Below are 22,848 nucleotides of genomic sequence, written 5' to 3'. Positions count from 1 at the left end.
AGGAATTCTGACTTCAAAATAAAACCACAATGGAAGCCTCGGCATGCACATCACAATATACCGTACACACATTTACATATATTGAAATCAAATATGGCCAGATATATTTAACATGCCTTCTAAATGTCTTAATTGGTGCATTTTCTAATAGTATTACATTAACAGTATCAAAGTGGCAAGCCTTTCAAGGGTGGGCCTACGTATCGCTGTAATCATGTGCATCATACTGGACCTAGTCCCTTTGAAAACATAAAAACGCAGAAAGAAAAAAAAGTTGTGTTCAACAGAGGATTCCACCTTGTGTCTCTCAAAGACAGGTTGCTTAGGAACTGTGCTCATCTTTGCCTACCAGTGAAGGAAATGTTTTTTTTTTTCCCTTCCCAAGGTTGCTCTCATGTCTGAATGTTCAAACCCCGCATCTCTGCAGAGGACGGAACAAAGACGGATCACTGTTTAAAGTAAAAGAAAAGAAAGGGTTCCGACGTAAGCACGGTGAACAGAAGCATAAAGCGATTAGCGGATGTAGCAGTAGCCCACCTGGAGGTGGAGTGTAATGCGCTGCGAATGCAGATGTTTTATTAGATGCTGGGCTATTTTGATTTGAATTTGCCTGGCTATTTTATCCCTCCAATGGAGCTAAATCATTGTGCAATCCAAGTGTTCATATTGCTAGAGGGTCTAAGTTTCGTCACCAAGTGATGCTTTATTTGCAGTGAGGTCGACTATTTTAACATTTGGGAAGCTAAATGTTGTATTCTTGATATCATAACTTTGTAGGAAAGATTACTCCTATTGTGTTCCATTTATTCCCCACCAGTTTATGGTTTTAAAATGATGTATGCACACTCTCCATGAAATGGGTTGGTGCTGGGGACCAGATCCCACATCTCACAATTGTTGTGCGTCTTCCTTTTTACAGGAGTTTACAGTTACCAGAGGAAGTAATGCCCAGTGATGACACTGGAAAAAAAGCAGAAAGAGGAATTGAATATTATACAAGTAGAATGCTGATCAATTTATCAAACATCATGAGACTGCTGGAGCAACTTGTGACTTTTTTTGTTACTCATGCGAGGAAAAAAAAAAAATCCTACGCCTTTTATTTCGAAAGTTTTAACCGGAAGTCTCGAGCTCAGCAGCGCTGTCTTGACGCCGTCAGTCTCCTCACAAGTGACTGAAAGCTCAGGGGCCGGGGCGATTAAAAAGCGGTGGCATCAAGCGCGCACCGCACAGGGACCGATCAGCTGCACACTGCCGAAAATTTTCATCGGTCTAGATCTCATTAATACAGATTTTTATTTCCCCCACACACTGAAATCCAGGCTGTGTAGATGACTGCAAAGCGCCATCCCGTCTGAGGACTCGATCCCATCCAAGTGTTTATTTATGGATTGAAAGCAGGTAAGGCACCAGCCTCCTGGTTGTTCTGTGATGTTGGCTCTGCTTGTGTTTTTATCTGTGACATGCGGGGGTTTCTTTTTGCGCTCGGCCTTGCGTGTTTTCCCCGGCGTCTTTTTCTTTGAGGTGACTATAGTCCCGTTATGTCTCCTGGTATGTGAGGAGGAGGGAGGATGAAAAAAAGGAGAAAAAAAGCAGAAAAAAAAGCGCAGAATAGCAAAGTAACCAAAGGTGCACCGTTAATGTGGGCTGTTTCCAGGCTGTTCCAGGCTGGCAAAGTGGCGACTGCATTCCCAGCTTTGTTGCTCCATCCCGGAGGCAGTAAGCTGCTGGTCCTTGTCATATAAAAAGGAGGTGGAAGGAAGGGAGGAGGGACAAACTGTTGCCACAGTAAATCTAAATTTATTTGCGGATTCAGTGCTGTGTTTGGATATTGGGGGAGGTGGGGGCATGTATTTGTTTGTCAGCGTGCTGGTGTCTGATCAGCCTGGCAGTTTGTGCACACATCCTTAGACGGCAGAATGAGAGGAAAGGAAACCAGACACGGGGCTGGCGACTCCCAACATAACACTTTGAAGGCATGTCGGTCACTCCCTTAAAAACAGCAGGAAAGAGGAGGAGAGGTGCTCAGAAAATGAGCCGAAATGAGCGCCAGATGTCCTCGGCTGCAATGAACGTTTCGCATAAGCTCTAAAAACTGTTTGCCATTGCTCAATCTCCAAGAAGCACGTGATGACAGATGCTCAGGAGTCATTTAATCTTTCACAATCTTGTGCCTTTCCAAGCAAAAACAAACAAACAATGTGTCCCCCACACCTCCCTCTGCGCATTCGGGTTCATTCTAGGCGACATAATGTTTAAAATGCAGATCTAAATGAAACGGGGGGTGAAAAACAGGAGAGCTTTGCATATCTCTCAGAGGAAATAAACCTGTGGACATGTTTCTGTGTGTTCCTAACTGTCGACGCTGTACAGTAGCAGTGGGCTGCCTGCGTGGGCGACTCAAACCAGAGGACAGAGTGAGTGGGCTCGTCCTGCGCGCAGTGAATCAGCCTGCTATTAGTGGTACATGTGGGAGCTCAGGCAGACAAGGTCGACAAATGCAAGTTGTGCATTTTTTTTTATTTATTTATTTTTTTAATTCCTGACTGCTTGCGAGAGAAAATGTTAGTCATTAGTTAGGCAGAAAACTGGAATCTCAAAAGAGGAAGTTCAGTTTGTCACAGCAGCGTGTTTACCTCGAGGTAAGTTTCCTGTCCTGGGAAAGTCCTTTCCTTCCCACTGAAGAAGTTTCTGAATCCTGGGAGGGAGGGAGTCAAAGTGCACGTAATGCAACAGCTTTCACTTTTGCATCATAGTCATAACTGCGGCTCTGACAAAAACTCCCAGTGCATTTTAATGATCTCATCACTGCCTTTCACGAGTGTCCCTGGTTTTGAAATATCTCCAGATCACGGGCGCCAACTTGCTAGCTTTTGGGCCGAAAGTTGAAAATCACAGTGAATCAGAAAAAAAGTCTTTTAAACAAAAAAAATTCTGATTAGCCTGGAAGGGAGGGGTGGGGGAGGTGTGGGGGGGGGGCATGCCGTCCATTCTGTGACTAATGAACGCGGCTCTTTGAAGAGTACAAGAAGGCCTATTGTAAAACACCATTGTCTGGCCGCTTGCTGCCACGGTAACACTCTCACACTGGCAGCAGGGCTGATATGCTGCAGTCAGAGCTTGCCTCGCCAGGAAAGAAAAAGCCTGATTTTTTTTACCTCGGCTTTACAGGGAGTGCATTGAGAACCAGTTTGTCCATTTTTTTCACAAATCATCGCTGCTCTTGTGCTGCGAATTACCCCTCTGAAAGGGGAGAGTCATCCGAGCTGTCTAACATCAGGGCACATGATCCTGATTGCGAGGCCTTAAGTGGTCCGCGCGCATTGTAATACCTTCCGAGGTGGCTCTTCTGGTGACCTTTTTCGCCGCGTGTTTGTCCATCGCTCACTGTCTCCTCTGTATATCATACCCGTGCCAAGCGGGGACTCAACAACACAGGAAAGAGGAACCGCTCCCGCTGTTCACTTACTTTGCCCCACCGACTCCAGCTTAAAAGTATTTTTAGACCGTTTTGAGGAACGTTTCCCCTTTTTTGGCCTGAACCTTTACCCTGCCGATTTTATTTTACGGAGTGTGGGAATGCTGGAGAACAAGGGACACATTCGGGAGGCTGACGATAAACACACAAAGCGGTTTGCAGTTTTTAGAAGCTGGCGGTTTAGAGAGGTTGGTAAATGAGAGCGCTGCGGTATGCGGAGAGGCCAAAAAAGGATGCAGGATCAGTGTGTGCATTCACGTCAGGGTCAGATGTGTTGGTGTGATGCTTTCTGCACACTGCCTTGTGAACATGCATATTTTTCTCACCCCCATAATGGGTGTCGAAATATATTTATTTAAACTGTAGATTATAAAGACGCACAGTCAGGGCTGAGCCTGGCTTTGTAGGGAGTTTTTTTATGATCTGACAGCGAGGATTAAATTGGAATGTTTGGCTGAGCTGGTGACGGCCGGACTGCTGACATATCTTTTACTCTACCACAAAGTGCAGTGCTATCATTTCCTATTCTGTTTTCCTTTCTGATAAGCAGTTGTTTTGGCCTGCTTCCTCTTGCACGGATAAAAGTGACAGCGCTGCGGATCAGAGCACATCGCCTCTGTCTGCTGTCCAACATCATTTTTCCTCATAATATTTGCTGAAAAAAAAATTGCCCTGTTTCGTAGGCACGGCTTTGGCAAAACTGTGAGCACCGCTTGTCTTCCCTCCACTCCGCAGCCCTGCCAGCCACCATGTCGGGGAAATCGGACGGAAAAAAGAAGTGGGCGGCCGTCAGGGATCGCCTGGGCTCCTCGCAGGACTCCGACACGCAGCAGGAGGCCAACCTGGAGAGCGCCGACCCGGAGCTGTGCATCCGGCTGCTGCAAGTCCCCACCGTTGTCAACTACTCGGGGCTGAAGCGCCGCTTGGAGGGCAGCGACCAGATATGGATGGTGCAGTTTTTGGAGCTGAGCGGGCTGGATCTCCTCCTGGAGGCCCTGGACCGGCTCTCCGGGCGGGGATGCTCTCGCATCGCGGACGCCCTCCTGCAGCTCACCTGCGTCAACTGCGTCCGCGCGGTCATGAACTCATCGGCTGGGATCCACTTCATCATAGAGAACGAGGGATACATTCGGAAGCTCTCCCAAGGTTGACGATAAACACACAACCACACACAACCACACACACACACACACAATGTCTCACAACTTTCAGAAAATAAGCGTTAGAATGAGATATTTTATAATTAATCAAGCTTATTTTTCTTCAAATTAAACAGCTCTTGTGTTTCCGGACACGGCTCATCACATATTGAGCGTTTTTCACTCACATGATTTAGTGGTTCTCTCTGACTCATTCAGTGCTGGTCTTCCAGCCTGCTTCGTATCCAGACGTGAATCACCAAGACTTTTCTTGGGGACATTCCCAAAAATGTAGTGTGTATTGTGAATATTGGATTTCCCCCACCATTCCTGCATGAACATGTGTTTATCTGCAGTAAAACGTAGGGGGAACTTTGCCCCCTGAGTTGCCTCAAGAGAAACAAAGTGAAACAAAACATCTTACTGTGATCTAGACACACGGAGGAAAGAGCAGGGAGAAAGAGACTTAACTCAAGAGAAACTGATGGGAAACTTGAGTGTCCTACGTACATGTATTAATGTTTTTGATAATTGTTCTACAGCCCTGGACACCTCCAACACCATGGTGAAGAAGCAGGTGTTTGAACTCCTCGCAGCGCTCAGCATGTTCTCTTCAGACGGCCACCGGCTGGCACTCGACGCCCTGGACCACTACAAGGCAAGTAGATGGATATATATGTAGAGAGAGAAAAGTTTTTTTTTGACTGTTTAAATTGCTGCACATGAACCTTCATCATCTTAGTGACAAAGGCCTTAACGGTGCCCTCTAGTGGAGGGATGCGTGCACAAGCTTTACAGATCACCAGTCTTCCTATTTGACTGGAGTATTTACACAGACCTTGGTTTCCCCCCTCCTCAGGGCGTGAAGACCCAGCAGTACCGCTTCAGCATGATCATGAACGAGCTGCAGGCCGCCGACAACGTCCCCTACATGGTCACGCTCCTCAGCGTCATCAACGCGCTCATCTTCGGTTCCGACGACCTCAGGCAGAGAGACAAGATGAGGAAGGAGTTTGTCGGTACGGGAGGGGAAGGGAAGGGGAGGGGAGGGGGTCACTGTTCCGCTGCCACCTAACAGCTAATCGGTTTATAGTCCCGTCACGAGCAAGGTGACTCAAATGCGAGAGAGAAAGCAGGGCATCAGCAGGAGCTCCGTTACAAATATCTCTGTCACTGGGTCTGACTAAGAATAGTCCCGTTGGCCTCATTCTCACTTTGACAAAGCGCCTGAGACCTAAGCAAAACCTCAGGTGTATGCAGGATTGCGCATCCATGCATTTTGCTCTAGAGCTACTATCTAAAGTTTCTTCAGAAAGAAAATCTCATCACTCTGCCGCTGATTAAATTACATCCTGCTGAGTGGAACCCTCCATGCATTCATTCAGTTTGTGGATGAGCTCATTTCCTCTCAGGGCCACTGGAGTCTGTGTGCAAGCATATAGTGAAAACAGATTGAAAGAATGACTTGATAGCGGAGTCAAGTGGTGGGAGCACATACCATGTTTGCGCGCACGCCTTTTCCTGCAGTCCTTGGGTTTGATTTCCAGCTGGCTCCCCCATTTCCGGTCTTTTGGCACCGAGAAGACCCAGGAATAAATCTTACAAACTGCTTTCAATAATGTCAGATTGAGAGTAGCAATTTGAACCCGGGACTATTTTCCGACACGGAGGAGATCATGATTGATCTGCGGAGAAAACGAACAGCTCCGCGTTTGAGTTTGACACGGACGCAGCTTTCCAAGTCCGTCACAATGTCTCCACCACCTTGGACCAATCAGGCGTCTGATTGGCCACTCCTCCTTCGTGATTGCTCACCTGTGACTTCCTGTCACACTAACACATGCCACTGGGACGAAATGTGTGACACGTTTTGAGGAAAACTTTCTCAAAAGCTAATAATTGCGTCTTACTGTCTTCCAGGCCTCCAGTTACTTGATATCCTGCCAGCGTTGAGGTGAGCCATCGTTTTTGTGTTTGTGTTTGATTTTTTATTTATTTTTTTAAGTCTCTTAAGCTGTACAGTTCATGTCTGGGGTTACTTTTAAAAGCCAGAATCATTGCAAGTGAAGTGGCGCTTTTAGGAAGCGGAGTTTGCCTTTTTTGCAGGTTGATGACAGTAATTGAAGCAGAACTCCTTTTAAGCGAACTAAAGATGGCATTTAAATAATGCCGCTCTGATCTGTGTGTGTGTCGTGCAGAGAGAAGGAAGATGAAGACTTGATTATTCAGTGTGAAGCTTTTGAGGAGGCAATGGCCGAAGATGAGGAAGAGCTGCTGCGGGTGTACGGGGGCATCGATATGAGTAATCACCTGGAGGTCTTCACCACACTCTTCAACAAGGTGACCAGACTATTTGAAATGCTCGTTTTTTTTTTTTGTTTGTTTGTTTTACTAATGTAAAAATGACAAGCCCAAATTATGTGTGTGTGTGTGCGCAGGTCAGCAGCTCTCCGGCCTCCCTCCAGCTGCTGTCCATCCTGCAGACGTTGCTGGTGCTCGGGCCCGCGCGACCGGATATCTGGCTGGCTCTGGAAGCCATCACCAACAGAGCCATACTGCTAGCCCAGGACTGTGAGTGAGCACAGCAGCGCAAATGTGCCTGCTTTAGGTCAAACGCTCAGTAGAGGTTAATGGCTAGCTAATGGCCTCACCGGGGATTTATGTGTGAAAGGGAGATGAAGGAGGCGGAGGCGGTGGCAGGCCGGCTTTTGTTTGTAGAAAGGGAGAAGTAGTTTCAAATGAGATTTATCTGTGTGTGTGTGTCTGGATTCCAGCTCAGATGGAGTCCTGTGAGAAGATCATGCAGCGGCTGATGGTCTTCAAAAGGAAAAGCTGCACGGGTCACCATGAAGTGGACGGCCTGATAGTCAAAATGGATAAGGCCGTGCAGACGGATCTGGATCACCCGGACAAAGGCGCGGCAGATAAAAGCTTGGCGTCCTCTCAGAAGCCGCTGTGTGCCTCTCCGCCCCCGCCTCCGCCACCACCTCCTCCCTTACCCCCTAGCACAGCCGGCCTTTCTAACCACTGCCCACCACCGCCTGCTCCACCTCCTCCACCTCCTCCTCCGCCTCTACCTGGAGGATTCGGAGGCCCTCCCCCGCCTCCTCCCTTGCCTGGAATGTCACCACCCCCACCACCACCACTCCCGGGCATGGCTCCGCCTCCTCCACCCTTACCTGGCATGCCACCCCCACCACCAGCTCCGCCAGGAATGATAATGGCTCAGAGCGCCCAATTACTTGGGTGTGTCACACCTGCAAAGGCAAATCGGTGCCCCACTCTGCGGATGAAAAAGCTCAACTGGCAGAAACTCCGCGCCGTTACAGGTAAGTGACGATTGTATTCGCCACTTATACGTTTTAAAATACGGTCGTAGTGAGGGACTGTGTTGCCATTTTGGACCAGTATAGTGAACAGTTGCGGGGGCTGTGACATCAATATGAGCTTTCAGGCCGTATTCCTAAATTGCATATTGCTCAGTGTGGGTGCCGAAAAGGATTCCCCTGTGTTCTGAAAAGGGGCATCGCTCGGCTGAATGTTGATGCAAAAAAAATTTTAAAAAATGGAGCCACGCGAGCTCACGACGGCCCACTTTCTCCCTCCGTCCACACAGATGGTCCCTCCATGTGGGCCTCGGTTCAGAAAGAGCCGCCTCCTCGGGAGCCGAACTACAGCAGTATCGAGCAGCTGTTCTGTCTCCCGGAGATCGTGCCCAAAGACAAAGGGGCAGCTGCTCCTGTCAAGAAGGAGCCTAAAGAGGTGTGCTTGGTCAACACTCGACGGAGGCGCAGCACACGGCGGCTGATTAACGGAGCCGAACAGTTAATACGTGTGTTTTCTCTCTCCCCTATAGATTACCTTCGTCGATCCAAAGAAAAACTTGAATTTGAACATATTTCTTAAGCAGTTCAAATGGTGAGATATGACGCTCTGTTTTAAAAAAAAAAAAAATATATATATATATATATCTTTGCCCATTTCCCCCGAATCAATGCCGTTTTTCCTCTGTCCAGCACGAATGAGGAATTTGTAGCCATGATCCAGAGCGGAGACCGGACCAGATTTGACGTAGAGGTGCTTAAACAGCTTCTGAAGCTGCTGCCGGAGAAGCACGAGGTTTGTACTGTCGCCGACCGTCACCTAGAGAGCTGTCGCACGCGCGTCTCCAATTTAAGAGCCCACTTGACAATGAGTCACTGCCTTGTGCCTCGATGTAGATTGAAAATCTGAAGTCCTTCCAAGGAGAGAAAGACAAGCTGGCCAATGTCGACCGCTTCTACACCTCCCTCCTCACTGTGCCGTGGTAACGTTCTACTCCAGTTCTCCCGTTCCTTGCGTGCGATATTCTCTGCCCAATGTGTGCTCATCTCCTCTCCTGCTCTGTCCCCTCAGCTACCAGCTGAGAATCGAGTGCATGCTGTTGTGTGAGGAGACCGCGTCGGTTTTGGAGATGCTCAGGCCCAAAGTCAAGCTGGTGGAGGAGGCCTGCCAGTGTGAGTGGACTCCGAGGCTTCACCAGCGTTCACAGTTGTCAAAATGCAACATTAATTCGTAAAAATATTCAAATTAATAAGGTGTTACGCATTTCACAGCCCTCAGGACCAGTACGCTTGTGCCCAGCTTCTGCAGGCTCATCCTCGACGTGGGGAATTTTCTCAACTACGTAAGCGCCTCCCGTTTTATGCATCAACGAAGCTGACATTTCGACTGCGCTTGCATTTTTAATCGCTGCTCTACTTCCAGGGAAGTCACACGGGGAACGCCGAGGGGTTCAAGATCAGCTCCCTGCTCAAGCTCACGGAGACCAAGGCCAACAAGAGCCGCATTACGCTGCTACATCACATCCTGGAGGTACAAAAAAGCGGCAAAACAGCTGCCGTAACTTCTCCCACCCCTCCTCCCTGTCAGTCATGAACCCGTTTAATTGCCCACTGTGTGGCTTGTTTTGCAAAGGAGGCAGAGGCGCACCACCCGGAGCTGCTGGCGCTGCCGGACGACATAGAGAAATGTGAAAAAGCAGCGGGGTATACACAGATTTCACACTCATGCCTTTATCCCATAACTGGTTCTCGGCGGAGACGTACGACCAAAGTTTTTGCACTCTCTCCTCAGCGTCAATCTGGACTCGGTTCAATCAGAAGCCAGCAAGTTGCTGAAACGACTGAACGAGACGGCCAAGAAAGTTTCCAACTCTGTAGACGAGGTGAAGGAACAATATGTAAAGGTCCTCGAGGTGAGATGTTGAGCTGCTCTTCCTTTATGTAATATGGATGATTGAATGCCATGGCATCTTTATATCTATATCTATCCCTTTCTTTCTGCCACAGGAAAATCGGGCGGCATGTCAGGCTTTGAATGAAAGATTCTCCAAGATTGAGACGAAGAGAAGTGAACTGGCTGTCTACTTATGTGAGGATGCTAATCAGCTGTCGCTCGAGGAACTCTTTGGAACCATCAAGACTTTCCGACAACTTTTCATAAAGGCGCTCAAGGTCAGGGAGTGTACTTTGAAGATCTTTGTCACTGTAAGACTGTCCGAAGGATTTTTTATTTTTTTTATGTTTGCATGCTGTGCTGTGGAATGCCCGTTAGCGAGTTTGCTGCGCCGCTAAGTCTTCCTCCTGTGCGTGGGGGTGGTGTTTTGTTCGCGAGACGCGTATCAGTGCAAAAAACAGTGGAAGGAGCGGGAGACGCTCGCACGTCTCTCCGCAAATGATACAAAGGGAAAATTGCCGTGTACATTTTGTACTTGGCAGTGAGTGACACCCTTTCTCTCATGATAACAGGAAAACAAAACGCGGAGAGAGCAAGCAGCCAAGGCTGAGAAGAGAAAGAAGCAGCTGGCGGAGGAAGAGTCCAAGAGGCAGAAAGGAGAGAATGGAAAGATAAGTAAGTTGTTCTTTCGCTCTGCTAGAAACTTGTGACTTCTGACTTTGTTTCGAGTGGCACGTGGTAATTAAGCACTCTTTGGATCTTCATCTTTTCTTTTTCTTCCAGTCAAGAAAGGCTTTGTGCCGCAGGATGACGGCTGCATCATCGACCACCTCCTGGCGGATATCAGGAAAGGTTTCAGCCTGAGAAAGACCCGGCCAAGGTGCGATTCGGAAAGCCTCCCTTCTAGTGAAAAGCGTAGGGATACCTGCCCACCCGGTAAGGACAAGAGACCGTGGCCTTCACCTGCAGATCTGCTCCCGACCTGCGAGCCACAAAACCGCTTTATGCTTCTGCATCGCTCCCATCCCGCTTAGCTAGCCCCATCGCTTTGCCAAGCCGCGTTAGCATAGCCTTTTTCATTTTGCCGCGCACCATCGCCCACAGCATAATGGCCCGCCAGCCTTATTTGCGTTAACCACCTCTTAAACCTGCTTCTGTCCCCCCAGGGTCAAGTGTGACGCCTGCAGGCGAAGGAGCCGCCGCAGCAACCACCACTTCCGCTCCCACCAAACCTCAGGGTCACCAGCGCAGCGCAGGCGGAGTGAACGGCCTCAGCAGCCCCCCAGGAGAGGCTCCGCCAGCAGCTCGGCCGGATGCAGCACAAGACGGAGCAGTTGCTCCTCCCAGCACACCCCCGGGAGAGCCGGACGCGACGGCAAAGGCGCCCCCGCAGAGACCCACCTCGCTGCTGGACGAGCAACGCCCGCAGAAACCAGCAGCGCCTACGCTAGACACGACACAACCTCCGCCTCCGGTTGAAGGGGAGCGTGAGCCGGGCCTCCCCACCAATGGCTTCTCTTTAGATTCAACGGAGAACAGCGTCTTCAGCCCATCTTCCCTCTCCGATTCTGACCTGCTGGAGGCGGTGTTGGACGACACGTCCGGCCTGGGGGCGGAGACGCCGGCAGACATTAGCGTAGATGTGCACATCAAGGAGAGTCCTTCACCTCAAACGGACACTAATGCGCGTAGTGAAAGCAATACAGCGGGAGACGGGAAAGGTGACACTAGCAATAAAATAAGCCATTTACGAGAGAAGGGCAAAGAAGAGAAGGAGTGCATTGTTGCAAAATCGTCCGGCCAAGATGAGGTCGTAGGTTGCAGAGATTCAGGGCCTAAGAGCAGTGTGACCGCAGCCAGCGAGGACATCGAGGGATATGATGTACCAGACGGACTGCAACCAGAAGATCCGGCGTCGGCGTGCGAAGCAGTGCCCCTCTCCCCAAAGTCCGAACCAAAGAAACAGCAGCGGCTCTTTAAACGAAACAAAAAGAAGAGTAACCAAGGTAATCTATCCATTAACCTCAATAAAGATCATGTTTGGAATGCTAGTCTCGTCACGTGTCTTAAAGGAAAATCCTTACATGCTTTGATTTTAATGCATTTAACATTTTATATTTTATATACGGGCTATTTTAGTATGTGTTCATGAGTATATTTTTTATTACATGCATTTGATTAAAGGCTATGAATGCAGTGTGCAGCACTTGATTTGCAGATCTGACGGTCAGTTTGTTTGAATGCTCTGTTTTCCGTTCTGAAACACAAGGTAACAGTGGGAAAGGACACACTAAACATAAAAAAGGCTGTGTGTTGCAGTGAGGTAGGTCAAATCGATGGGATGGGATGGCAAACTGTAAGCAAGGAATATCCTCCTATTGAACTCAATCATCGTCAGAGCCTTGTCTCAAATAACACATCATCTGTTGGTCTAACTGGGATCTGGATTCCATTTGTCTGTGTCGTCCAACTTTTTTTTTGTTTGTTTTTTAACACCAGCTCTCTCTTTAACGCTCTTCAAATTAAGTGGTTGTGAGGCAATCATTGACTCTAATGTCCGTCAAACTTGTGGGAAAACGCAATCTAAACGCACACTTCATTTACAGTGATTAATCCTCTGTGAATTAATCTGACAATCACGTTTTCCGACCTCAAACAGCTGTGCCGATTGTGGAGTCACTGTGAAGTTCATTGTGGACTGAGCTATTTCATGACTTTTGTGTGTTCTCCTTCCATATTTTCTTGTCCATTCTCTGAATCAGCAACTGGGACTGTTACATTTTTAATCCACTAACACGGTCCCTTGTGCGTCCTGTGAACCGTTCTTTCTTAACATTTTGGCTTTTATGAAAGCGTTGAATGTAAATGCATTAAAATGTTTTACCCCTAAAAATCTATAAATATATATATATAAATATAAATAGAGATTTTAAAGCTGATACTGATGTTTGCAAGCGAAACAAGTGAGTATGTTTCTCCGCCGAGTGTCTTTTATCCAGCTGTAAATTTAATAACTTTAAAATGCATTAAAGTATTTTTATTTAGACATTTTGATTCTCTGTATTCATTTGAGTATTTGTTTCCCTAGGTGACGCCAGAAAAAGAAACGTGAGAGGAAAAAGAAAATGTTGAATTTGTTACATGGGACTTGTGAACGACTGTTTTATTTTGTGAGGCCGCATGAAAATGTGGGAGTCTTCCTTCTCCAAAGTTTGGCCCGACCAGGAAGAGCAAACGCGCCCGAGGCTGGGATCTTCACGCATGGATGTTAACTTGTCACTTTATTTAAAATATAATTTTTTTTGTTGTATATGATCGCAGAACTACATTCCCCCTAAAAACAAGTTTAATGTGCTTTGTATGTTTGTATAATTGTTGTAATATGGAGTGAATATGTTTTGTTATGGGCTCTGTTACAGATGAGATATTTAACTCATCAAAACATCTTGGATATTATGTCTTAATTTGTTTATATATTATTCACATACTTTGAGATATAAGGAGAGTGTGATGGATTTGAAATTTTAATGTTAGATATATTTTAATAAAATTGGATTTACTGTTGAGCTGTTCGTCTTGATCATTTTGAGCCATATTACGCACGGTGCACGCAGCAGACATCTCAATGAATACGGCTTGAGGAGTGCACATCAATGTGACCGTTATGTAAAGGCCGTTGTCTTTAGCAGCCTTTGAGAGGACTCGCCTGAGCACAGGCTACGTACTCCTGCGCGTCTGGCTCTGACATCACCCGCTATGAAGTTACAGATATGGCAATGCCACTCTTGGCGACGGCTTAGTCTTCTTGAGACGGGCAGACCGCAGTCACCTCCGCCGTCATGTCCCTCAGCTGGTCGGCGAAAGACCACAAAAACGCAAATCAACCGGCCGCGGCGGGAATGAAGCGATCGCGCAACGACGCCGGGAACAAAGTGACGGTGGTGCTCGGCGCGCAGTGGGGAGACGAGGGAAAGGGGAAAGTGGTCGATTTATTGGCGACCGAGGCTGACGTCGTCTGCAGATGTCAGGTAAATGCCGGGCTCAGCCAAGCATCCGCGGCGTGTGTGCAGTAATAGTGAACGCAGTTTTTTTTTGCTGTACGATTCCTTACATCGCCTCGGAATCGCAAATGTATGGCGGCTTGGTAGTGCGCAACAGGTGCGCAGAGAGAAAACAGTGTGATCTACGTCTGTGATTTGGGGAAAACTTGGTGTTGTCAATATTCATTAGGTGGGAAGGCGTCACAACGAACTCTTTTTTTTTTATTATTTATTCATGCAGATTAGTTTCGCAACTTTCCTCTCAAGGGTTTAAATGATAGAACTGTGGACTTTTGTGGGTCTAATGAAATTTCAAAACATTTCTGTAATGTCAAATGTCATGAACCGCTGTTACGCCTGCTATTACGTCTGCAGCTGCCCTGACTGACTCCTTCAGGTGAACACTTGTCACAACATCTCAAATAAATAAATAAAAATAATGTGAGATGCATTAACATTCATAATCATAACAGGTCCAGACAGGTGAATTTCTGTCCACTTACATAAGACACATAACACTCCAGAGGTCAGTTCAGCACCGAGACACACTGAGAGACCTGCCAACAGTTGCTGTGTTGTACCACTGACAGAACTAGCACCCTGTGTTCTGAAGGCTTGAGAGCCCCACCCACCCGGCTGGAGAGGTCACATTCTCAGGCCGGCGTGATATGTGAGAAGGCCAGGTCTTAGCTAGGGGGTGCAGAGCGTGGCGGATCCACCGGCACCAGCCAAGTCTGTTAAAATAGGTGCTGGAAAAGCTCGGCAAATGCGGGAAGAGGGTGGCCTGTCTTACGAAAATAAGATTAGACATGTGCATGTGGCAGAATCGTCTGCGGGGGCCTTGGGCGTATGTTCGTTTTAAAACATTGGCAGTATGAAGTCATATCAAATCATAACCCCTTTATTTGATTTATAGGGCGGCAACAATGCAGGACACACAGTGGTAGTGGATGGAAAGGAGTACGACTTCCACCTTCTCCCCAGCGGAATCATTAATACCAAAAGCGTATCACTCATTGGTAAAGGATTCAGCCTTTAATTGTGTTTATAGAGACAGCATTATTCAAACTCTGACCATTAACTCTTCCTTTGCTCTTTTAGGTAATGGAGTGGTCATTCATCTACCTGGCTTGTTTGAAGAAGGGGATAAAAATGAGAAGAAAGGTATTTTAATTAAATAGTTTTTTTTTTTAAAGAACTAGTGTAAATTAAGATTAACATGTGCTCACATGACACGGTTCCGATTCTCTAAACAGGTCTGAAAGGCTGGGAGAAGAGACTAATAGTCTCAGACAGAGCTCACATCGGTAATATGTGCGACCTATATACAGATTGACAGATTTGTGTTTGTGTGAAGGTAGCCACTTACTGATTTGTCTCTCTGCAGTGTTTGATTTCCACCAAGTTGTCGATGGCTTGCAGGAAACTGAAAGACAAGCACAAGAAGGAAAGAAGTAAGGGCAGGGGAGGTTGGTGGGGGAAGAATACGGAGCCAAGACTTTTGTCAAAAGATACGACGAAACGCCAAAAGCCACACCATTCTACAATGACTTTTTTACACCTTTTTACATTACTATTTTTTTGCTTTTGCTTCTCAATAACAGCATTGGAACAACTAAGAAGGGCATTGGACCTGCATACTCCAGCAAGGCATCTCGCACTGGCCTACGTGTATGTGACCTCCTGGGTGACTTCAAGGATTTTTCATCTAGGTAGGAATCACCCCGTTTTGGAAAATAAGTCATGTAGCCTCAGACACATCATGTGCTATGGCTTTTTTTTTTTTTTTTTTTGAAATCTTTTCAGGTTCAAGAACCTCGTCCACCAGTATCAGTCCATGTATCCGTCCTTGACAGTTGACGTTGAGGACCAACTGAAGCAACTAAAGGTAGATGAGAGTGGCTGCACTTTCATGACGCTTTCAGCAGTAAACAAGTCTGTCTCCTTGTTTCGACCAGGAATACGGCGAGCGATTGCGGCCAATGGTTAGAGACGGGGTCTATTACATGTATGAAGCTCTTCATGGACCTCCAAAGAAAATTCTGGTTGAAGGGGCCAATGCTGCTCTGCTCGACATTGACTTTGGTAGGGCCCACATAGCTCTGGGAAACATAAAGTATGTTTGTTTAATGGTAAATTGCTGTGTTGTAAATGCTCTCTTTAGGCACATATCCTTTCGTGACATCATCAAACTGCACCGTGGGAGGGGCGTGCACCGGTCTCGGCATCCCTCCGCTCAACATTGGCGACGTGTTTGGCGTATCGAAGGCCTACACCACCAGAGTTGGAATCGGAGCCTTCCCCACAGAACAACTCAACGTAAGATTTGACTCACTTTTCTGACTGGTCCACACACGAGACACGTGCCTCGTTACGTAACTGTCGCTGATATCCAACATGACACAAAGTTTGCCTGTGATCATGTGGCTGACCCAGGCAGCAGGGCAGGGCAGAGGAGGGGAGGGTATGTATTCTATCTGAGTGCAGCTGTTAAATTTTGTGAGAGACAGGCTCAAACGCTCTTTACCTCTTTTACAGATCACGTGTTCACAGGGATAAATTTAGGGCCAGAGTCTGGGTTAAGGATATGTTTACTGTGTGAGCCTGGGTTATGTTACATGTCACGGGAACTGACCATAGGAACAAAGGTCAAGATGTTAAAACTTTATCACTGATGTTTTATTGTCCTCACATACTGCATTTTTTGTTTGTTTTTCTGTAGGAATGCCATCAATCAAGTAACAGTAAAGTTTTTTTTTTTTTTCATGTTTTCCGCAGGCTGTAGGAGAGCTGCTGCAGACGAGGGGTCATGAGGTGGGTGTAACCACAGGAAGGAAGCGGCGTTGCGGCTGGTTGGATCTTGTCATCGTCAAATACGCTCACATGATCAATGGCTTCACCGCGTGAGTGCTTAGAACCATTTATGCAAATTTTCAGGCGTTTTGTGGTTGTTGAGTTTGAATATTTCCCCACGTACGGCAATCATTTGTTTTTCTGCCTCGTCACGAATTACATTCTAATAACGATGAATACAACACGTTGAGCAGTTCTCTCATGGCATGTCACGTGTCCAACAGCATTGCTTTGACAAAACTCGACATTCTGGATGTGCTGGATGAAATTAAAGTTGGAGTTGCCTACAAACTCAATGGAAAAAGAATTCCTCATTTCCCAGGTAAATTAACGGACTAAACCTATTCAGGTCTAATAACTGATTCAAAGACTGGTGCTGATTGGTGTCTTACTCGTAGCCAACATGGACGTCTTGCACAAAGTGGAGGTCGAGTATGAGACCTTCCCCGGTTGGAAGACAGACACGTCTGCAGCCAGGAAGTGGAACGACCTCCCAGCCAAGGCACAAAACTACATCCGCTTCATTGAGAACCACATTGGAGTTCCCAGTATGTTTGACACAAAATAACAAATTTGCATTTCTTTATTTTTACTTTGCAGATCACACAAGTACCCAGAACTGCTTGGTATTAAATGGGCAGCACTGATTCACATTGTTAGTGTGAATAACTTCTACCGACTTTGTCCATTTTCCTAATCTTTCTGTTTCTTTCTCTCTTTTTTAGTCAAGTGGGTCGGGGTTGGAAAGTCCAGAGAGTGTATGATCCAGATGTTCTAAATCTTTATCTCGGCTCGATGGAAACACGGACAGAGTAGCATGAAGTGGCATATTTTCTGCACCATTTTCAATCTCTTAATAATAAAGATCTTGGAGCAGTGTTGACTATGTTTGTTTCGGAGCTGTCGGACATTCATGTTCTTATATTGTCACAATTTAATTTCAAGTATCTATCAATGGCCAAGTCATTGATTCATAGAGTACACGTTTTCAAATGATGGCAGGTAATGTATTTTATACATTTAGGTGATTTAGGTGATTCCTAAATCCCAGCTGGACTGTCAATAAACTTCACACAGTCTAAATACTACCACATATCATTTTATTCAACTGGGATTGTGTCTGGGAACTGTGTAAATAATTTCCGAAACTGGGGGAAAGCCCCTGAAGGCATCATAGTTGCAAGTCACGTGATAGTTGATAGGCTCACCGGATTGGCTCTGACCTGCCACGTGACAATAAAAGACGTTCGTGATTGGCTCCTTCTTTCCTTCCTTGCTTTTTTCCCGCAACAAACTAGTGTTGAAATTCTCAGCGCCACGCCGCAGCACTTTTCGCAAACAAAATGCCAAAACGAGCTTATCCTTTCCCGGAAACCTTCTCCTCCCAGTACAAAATACACATCGGTCAGCAGGAGCTGAACAACTATGGCGTGTTTGGGAGTAAATACAGGCAAGAAATATACGGTAAGTGCGGCGTCGTGCCTACTTTTTCTCCGCGCTGCCCTGTTTGCTAATATTAGCTTAGTCCCGCGCACTTTTGTTTGTTGACTTGGCTTGCGCAGAACTTTTTGGACACGAATGTGTGTCCAAATGTATCTCATATATCCTTATGTACGTAAGTTGAAATGTCAAATGTGTCACGCTTTGCGTTGTTTAAGGCAAAGTATGCGTCTAATACTGTATAATACACTTGGCAGTGGCTGTTTGGTGTCTTTTAACACATTAAACACTTCCGTGCTGGATATTCATCGGTGAGAACTACTACTAAGACTTGGACTAACAGACTTTAATGATCCTCAATAGCAATTGCTTGGTCACAGTAGCTTAGCTGCACGTAGAAAACACTGAAGAACCACAAGTAAGGAAGAAAGATGAAACAAAATAAGTTGGGTGTAAGCAAAAAAAAATGTGTCTATCTTTCTTTTCTTTACATTCTTTATTTGAACAATATATATTAGGGAACATAAAACAGTAAATATGCCAGATTGTAGCCAGCAGCTAGTTTCTGTCCTCATTCCCTGGGCTCCTCCCTGGACTCTCAACAACAAGAGAGTGTGTTTGTATATACACACAGGCACGTTTCCGGGGTACCCAGAGTGGTCAGCTGAGGCTGTCACACCTAGTTTCACTCATGAGTGGGTCTTTCTTTTTTTTTTTCCTCTTACAGAAAAGACAAAGAACATACTCTTCAACGGTGCAAAGGCTGTGATGGGCAAAATATGGACGGGCGAGGAGAAGAGCTCAGAACCGCAGACGCCTGCACAAGTGGAGACGTCCACATGCAGCCAAACACTGCTGAGAGGACAGACGCTGATCGGTCACGACGGGAGGCTGACGAAAACGAGTACTGCACGAGGTGAGTGTGAACTGAGGTGGTTACGGAGTTAAGCAAGTTTGTAAATTCACTACTGGCACGGGTGATCGATTCAGATGTGTCCAACAACTTATTATATTTATAAAACTCACCTGTTGCCACCTGTGTGACCCCTCACCAACCAGCTCACTGTGGTAGCCAGCCAACCCCTCAGCCCATTTGTGTCTTAATATGTCGTACACACACTGATATTCTAATAAAAAGATTAATGGCCCAATCAATATTAAAATGTCTTTGTTCAGAACAGACTAAAACCATTAGATGGCCTGTTAAATAGGAACATAGTGGCACATAGTAACCATGTACGCTTGATCAGATCGTTTCCTATTTGAAGTAAATACATTTTTTTTGTACTATGTTCAGTCTCCTTGTGATGAACATCAGGTGACTCAGCTCTCTATTAAATTAATTCAGTGTTGCCCTTAAAGTTTGGGGAACAAAACAAATTCTGTTATATTTCAGATTACACACTCAGCAGGGGGAACCACTTTGACAATAAAAGTTATATTTTAATTTATGTTTTGTCTGCATGTAAATGCATGTATCTTATCAGATAAATAGTGTCCATGTAAACAGTTAAGTTGGATTCTCTTATCGGGTTGAAAAAAACAAATATTGCTCATGTAGCCAGTGAACCAGAAAACTTTGACTCTACAAGAGAAAACAATGTCCAAACATGTGAAAACGGAGGAATTAGTGACTGATGTTGGTCAGAGAGTCCGTTTTGAGTAATAACCACCAGTTGTCACTTTATTAAAACCAGTGACTGAATCATACATTGTGCCACGGCTTCCGTTTTGCTCACAAGGGTACGATTTCATGTGAAGACAATTGAATATTAACTCATCTTTGAATGTCCACTTGCTTTTTTGGGAGATGGGAGCCTTTGAAGGTATTTAAAGGATTGGCTATTACTCAAGCGCTATGAGATGCGGAAGTAATTTGTCAGGCGATAGAAGGAAAAAAAAAAAACTTTTCTCTTCTGCCAAAAGCAGATGGTTAGTTCAGTTCACAGCCTTCACCAGCAGATGTCAGTGCTGCCACAGGTTTGGATGCGTACTTGGTCACCTCTAGCCCTTCGCTAAACGCTTTGGTCCACGATGTGTCTTTTGTCTAGGTGTCCCAGGGGCTTCAACAGGCTGCTGCGTGTGTCAGAAGAACCAGGGGTCCAGGACACGATGCTCCCAGTGTGACCGTCAAGCCTGTTCCTCCTGCACACGACAGTGTTCCAGCTGCTCCAGCCTCTGCTGCTCCGTCTGCACTATCATAGAGTAAGTCACATTTTGAGTTTCAGCGAACAAATGCACAGACATGTTGAAAATCTGTGTCATTAATTGACAAATGTTACATTATGCTTTCATGGCTTGATCTCATGTTGGATTCAGGGCCTCTTGAAATACAAAGTGGTATTGCACAATTAAGTGGGTCTAGCTGGTTTGCAGGCTAACTTTAGTAGATGTCTCTGCAGCACAATGCATACGTAAACATTTTCACATCTCTGAATATTTTCAACTTTCTCTCAAAACCATTTGTTGTAGATTTTTGGTGTTTTGTACAAAGAGAAACACATGAGGTCACTCAACCCTGAACTGAAAATTTGAATATGCAGGATCTGTGACATTTTCTTGACCTTTTTTTGTTTTCATCTCTAAACGTAGAACAAAGTAAGCAGAAAAATATTTAGCTTCGTGTTTTGTTTTTTTTTAAACCCCATGCTTTCCAAATGTAGCTCAAGTGCTACATCAGGTCGTTGGTTATTTATAGGGTTGGGTGTTCACTCTTGTGCATCCTTCTGCTCTCATGATAAAGCACCGTAATGAAAGATGCTTGAACTCAACCACACAGTTGGCGTGAAGCATGTTCTCACATGTTCGACCAGAACTACTTTCATTACATCAGATAAGTTTCTGTATGACATGATAAATGTTGCCTTTGTTCCCACAGTTACAGCGGGAGATATGACGAAACGCTGTGCTGCAGCTGCTCGACGTAAAGGAGGAAGAAAGGAAGGACGAATCGGGTTTAAGCTTGAACATATGAAGCTGCCTCATGAGATATTACTGAGACTGCGTTTTATTCCTGTGATTTTTTTTTTCTTTTTTTTATGTCATCCAGATGTTTTCTTGTCTATGTGTGTATATATGTGTATGTATTTCACTCTATTTGTAACTGAAATAAACTTGAACACTTTTCTATACCGATATTGAAATTTGTGACCTGTAGAGTCAAACAAAAACAAAACACTTTCCAGCGTAGCGGTTACCTCGAAGGTGACCCAGCCATTTAATGTCAAACATCAGCAGGTGGCAGCACACTTCAAGGCTGAGGGATGAGTTCCTTTCAGACGGGGCCCATTCACGACTTTCTCCGCGGGGGGAACGAATTTATCTCGCTATGCTAAAGAGAACGAACCTTTTAGTCAAAGTGTGCAGGGTTTGGGCAATGATAATGAAATTCCACGAGCTGACCTTGGGAATCTGCCATCAAATTTATTTATTAAAACAAGGAAGGACCCAGAGGTTGAACAGAACCAGACCTTAGCAAGCAGACAATTTGGCTACAATTATCCCGGCTGGACGCGACCTTGAGGTGTAGTCATCGCTTTCTCGTGGCCGCCGCTTGTCACAGATGATGACTGCTTTCGGGGTCAGGTATTGTGCACTGTGAGTAATTGTTGTCCGTGGCATAAGTCCACCCCGGAGCCGCTTTATAGGAATCAATCACATGACATGTTGTTACAGATATGAGCGCTCTTCCTGGAGCTTACTGCAAATGCGCCCATGAGCTGTTGAGTCACATCCCCTCGCTCAGCGGGCCAGTTGTGGCTCCGGTCTTCGGGGAGCTCTTGCAGTTGGCGTGGCGAGGGCACCGCTTGGTTTCTGGCCAGAGCGAGCGGACAGCTGCTGGCGAGCGAGGCGTCGAGTTGTCTGCGCATTTCTTGATCTGGCCTTAAGGAAGCCCGAGATGGATGTGGAACGCTCGAAAGGAAGGTGCCTAATTGTTAAATTGCAAGCGAATGTCCACACCTGGGAGGCCGGTGAATGCGTTTGCTTTGCGTTGGTTCTAAAAATAAAGGTCTAAAATGGCAATTGGACTTGTTTCACCACTCGGCAGAGTAGCTTCTTCAGTCCTGGCCACCACCCACAGATGTTTCGGAATCAAAGCTGACTGAAGAAGCCACTTGAAGTGAAGAAGCGGTGAAACGTATTGAAGAAACCTCAACGAGGCCAGTGGCTTTGATTTCTGGATGTACCACAACCTGGATGACTGAGGATCTTCAGACATTTGATCCAGTTTATTACTACAAATGTTATAGGAACTGTATCAAATGGAAGAGTCATCTGATACAAAATTGTGTAGAAAAGTATATGGGTGTTTATCAAGAAATAAAATGCACAACATTTGCAATTTCCTGCTTGTTAAAGTCACATTTCGTGGTTCACATCTCGGCGAACCCATGATTTCTCAGAGTTCAGACAGTTGGTAGATGCCTCCTTTGTGTGTCTGAACACGTGACGGTCTCTTTGCATTTTTTTTTCCTTTTTTTTTTGTTTTGTCCCGAAACATCTTAATAGCCGTTTGCAAATTATGCAGATTCCGAGCCTCCGCCAGCCCACCCCTCCGTCCCAACTCCTTAGTAACGTGACGACTTTATGTACCTTCAAAACAAGACAGTGCAGCTGTTAGGGTTTTCAGCACATCCCCATCCGTGACACCCAAAGGGCAAAAGGGTCACGGTGTGTGCCA

The 22,848-nt window shown here is 46.0% G+C and overlaps 3 protein-coding genes across 8 annotated transcripts; all 3 read left to right on the top strand.

Annotated features, from left to right (window-relative positions):
* The first annotated feature begins 1,154 nt into the window (after window positions 1-1,154).
* On the top strand, window positions 1,155-13,400 carry inf2 (inverted formin 2). Of its 6 annotated transcripts, XM_047610657.1 has the most exons (23): window positions 1,157-1,401; window positions 4,214-4,624; window positions 5,160-5,275; window positions 5,477-5,636; window positions 6,538-6,571; window positions 6,816-6,957; window positions 7,056-7,188; window positions 7,392-7,946; window positions 8,234-8,379; window positions 8,474-8,535; window positions 8,634-8,736; window positions 8,838-8,923; window positions 9,013-9,113; window positions 9,213-9,283; window positions 9,364-9,471; window positions 9,574-9,644; window positions 9,733-9,853; window positions 9,948-10,112; window positions 10,407-10,509; window positions 10,618-10,770; window positions 11,001-11,840; window positions 12,104-12,157; window positions 12,923-13,400. In XM_047610657.1, the coding sequence occupies exons 2-22, from the start codon at window positions 4,228-4,230 to the stop codon at window positions 12,154-12,156; spliced, it is 3,720 nt and encodes a 1,239-aa protein (XP_047466613.1). In that variant the 5' UTR covers window positions 1,157-1,401; window positions 4,214-4,227; the 3' UTR covers window position 12,157; window positions 12,923-13,400. The 6 variants fall into 6 exon arrangements, 5 of the variants coding, with proteins under 5 accessions (XP_047466615.1, XP_047466613.1, XP_047466614.1 ...); XR_007114599.1 differs by having other exon boundaries at window positions 11,001-12,157; XM_047610658.1 differs by lacking the exon at window positions 12,104-12,157.
* A 224-nt stretch (window positions 13,401-13,624) lies between these two features.
* adss1 (adenylosuccinate synthase 1) lies at window positions 13,625-17,613 on the top strand. Its single transcript, XM_047610660.1, has 13 exons — window positions 13,625-13,862; window positions 14,791-14,893; window positions 14,976-15,038; window positions 15,131-15,181; window positions 15,262-15,328; window positions 15,479-15,586; window positions 15,681-15,762; window positions 15,833-15,959; window positions 16,039-16,193; window positions 16,653-16,777; window positions 16,952-17,049; window positions 17,126-17,275; window positions 17,453-17,613. The coding sequence occupies exons 1-13, from the start codon at window positions 13,674-13,676 to the stop codon at window positions 17,503-17,505; spliced, it is 1,371 nt and encodes a 456-aa protein (XP_047466616.1). The 5' UTR covers window positions 13,625-13,673; the 3' UTR covers window positions 17,506-17,613.
* A 143-nt stretch (window positions 17,614-17,756) lies between these two features.
* On the top strand, window positions 17,757-21,296 carry siva1 (SIVA1, apoptosis-inducing factor). Its single transcript, XM_047610661.1, has 4 exons — window positions 17,757-18,191; window positions 18,895-19,083; window positions 20,219-20,372; window positions 21,046-21,296. Exons 1-4 carry the CDS (start codon window positions 18,071-18,073, stop codon window positions 21,092-21,094), a joined length of 513 nt encoding a protein of 170 aa, XP_047466617.1. The 5' UTR covers window positions 17,757-18,070; the 3' UTR covers window positions 21,095-21,296.
* The last annotated feature ends 1,552 nt before the right edge of the window (window positions 21,297-22,848 follow it).

Source organism: Mugil cephalus, chromosome 17 (assembly GCF_022458985.1).
Source record: "Mugil cephalus isolate CIBA_MC_2020 chromosome 17, CIBA_Mcephalus_1.1, whole genome shotgun sequence".
Classification (NCBI taxonomy): Eukaryota; Metazoa; Chordata; class Actinopteri; order Mugiliformes; family Mugilidae; genus Mugil; species Mugil cephalus.
Note: the sequence above shows the minus strand (reverse complement) of the source record. Positions and strands in the feature narration are given on the sequence as shown.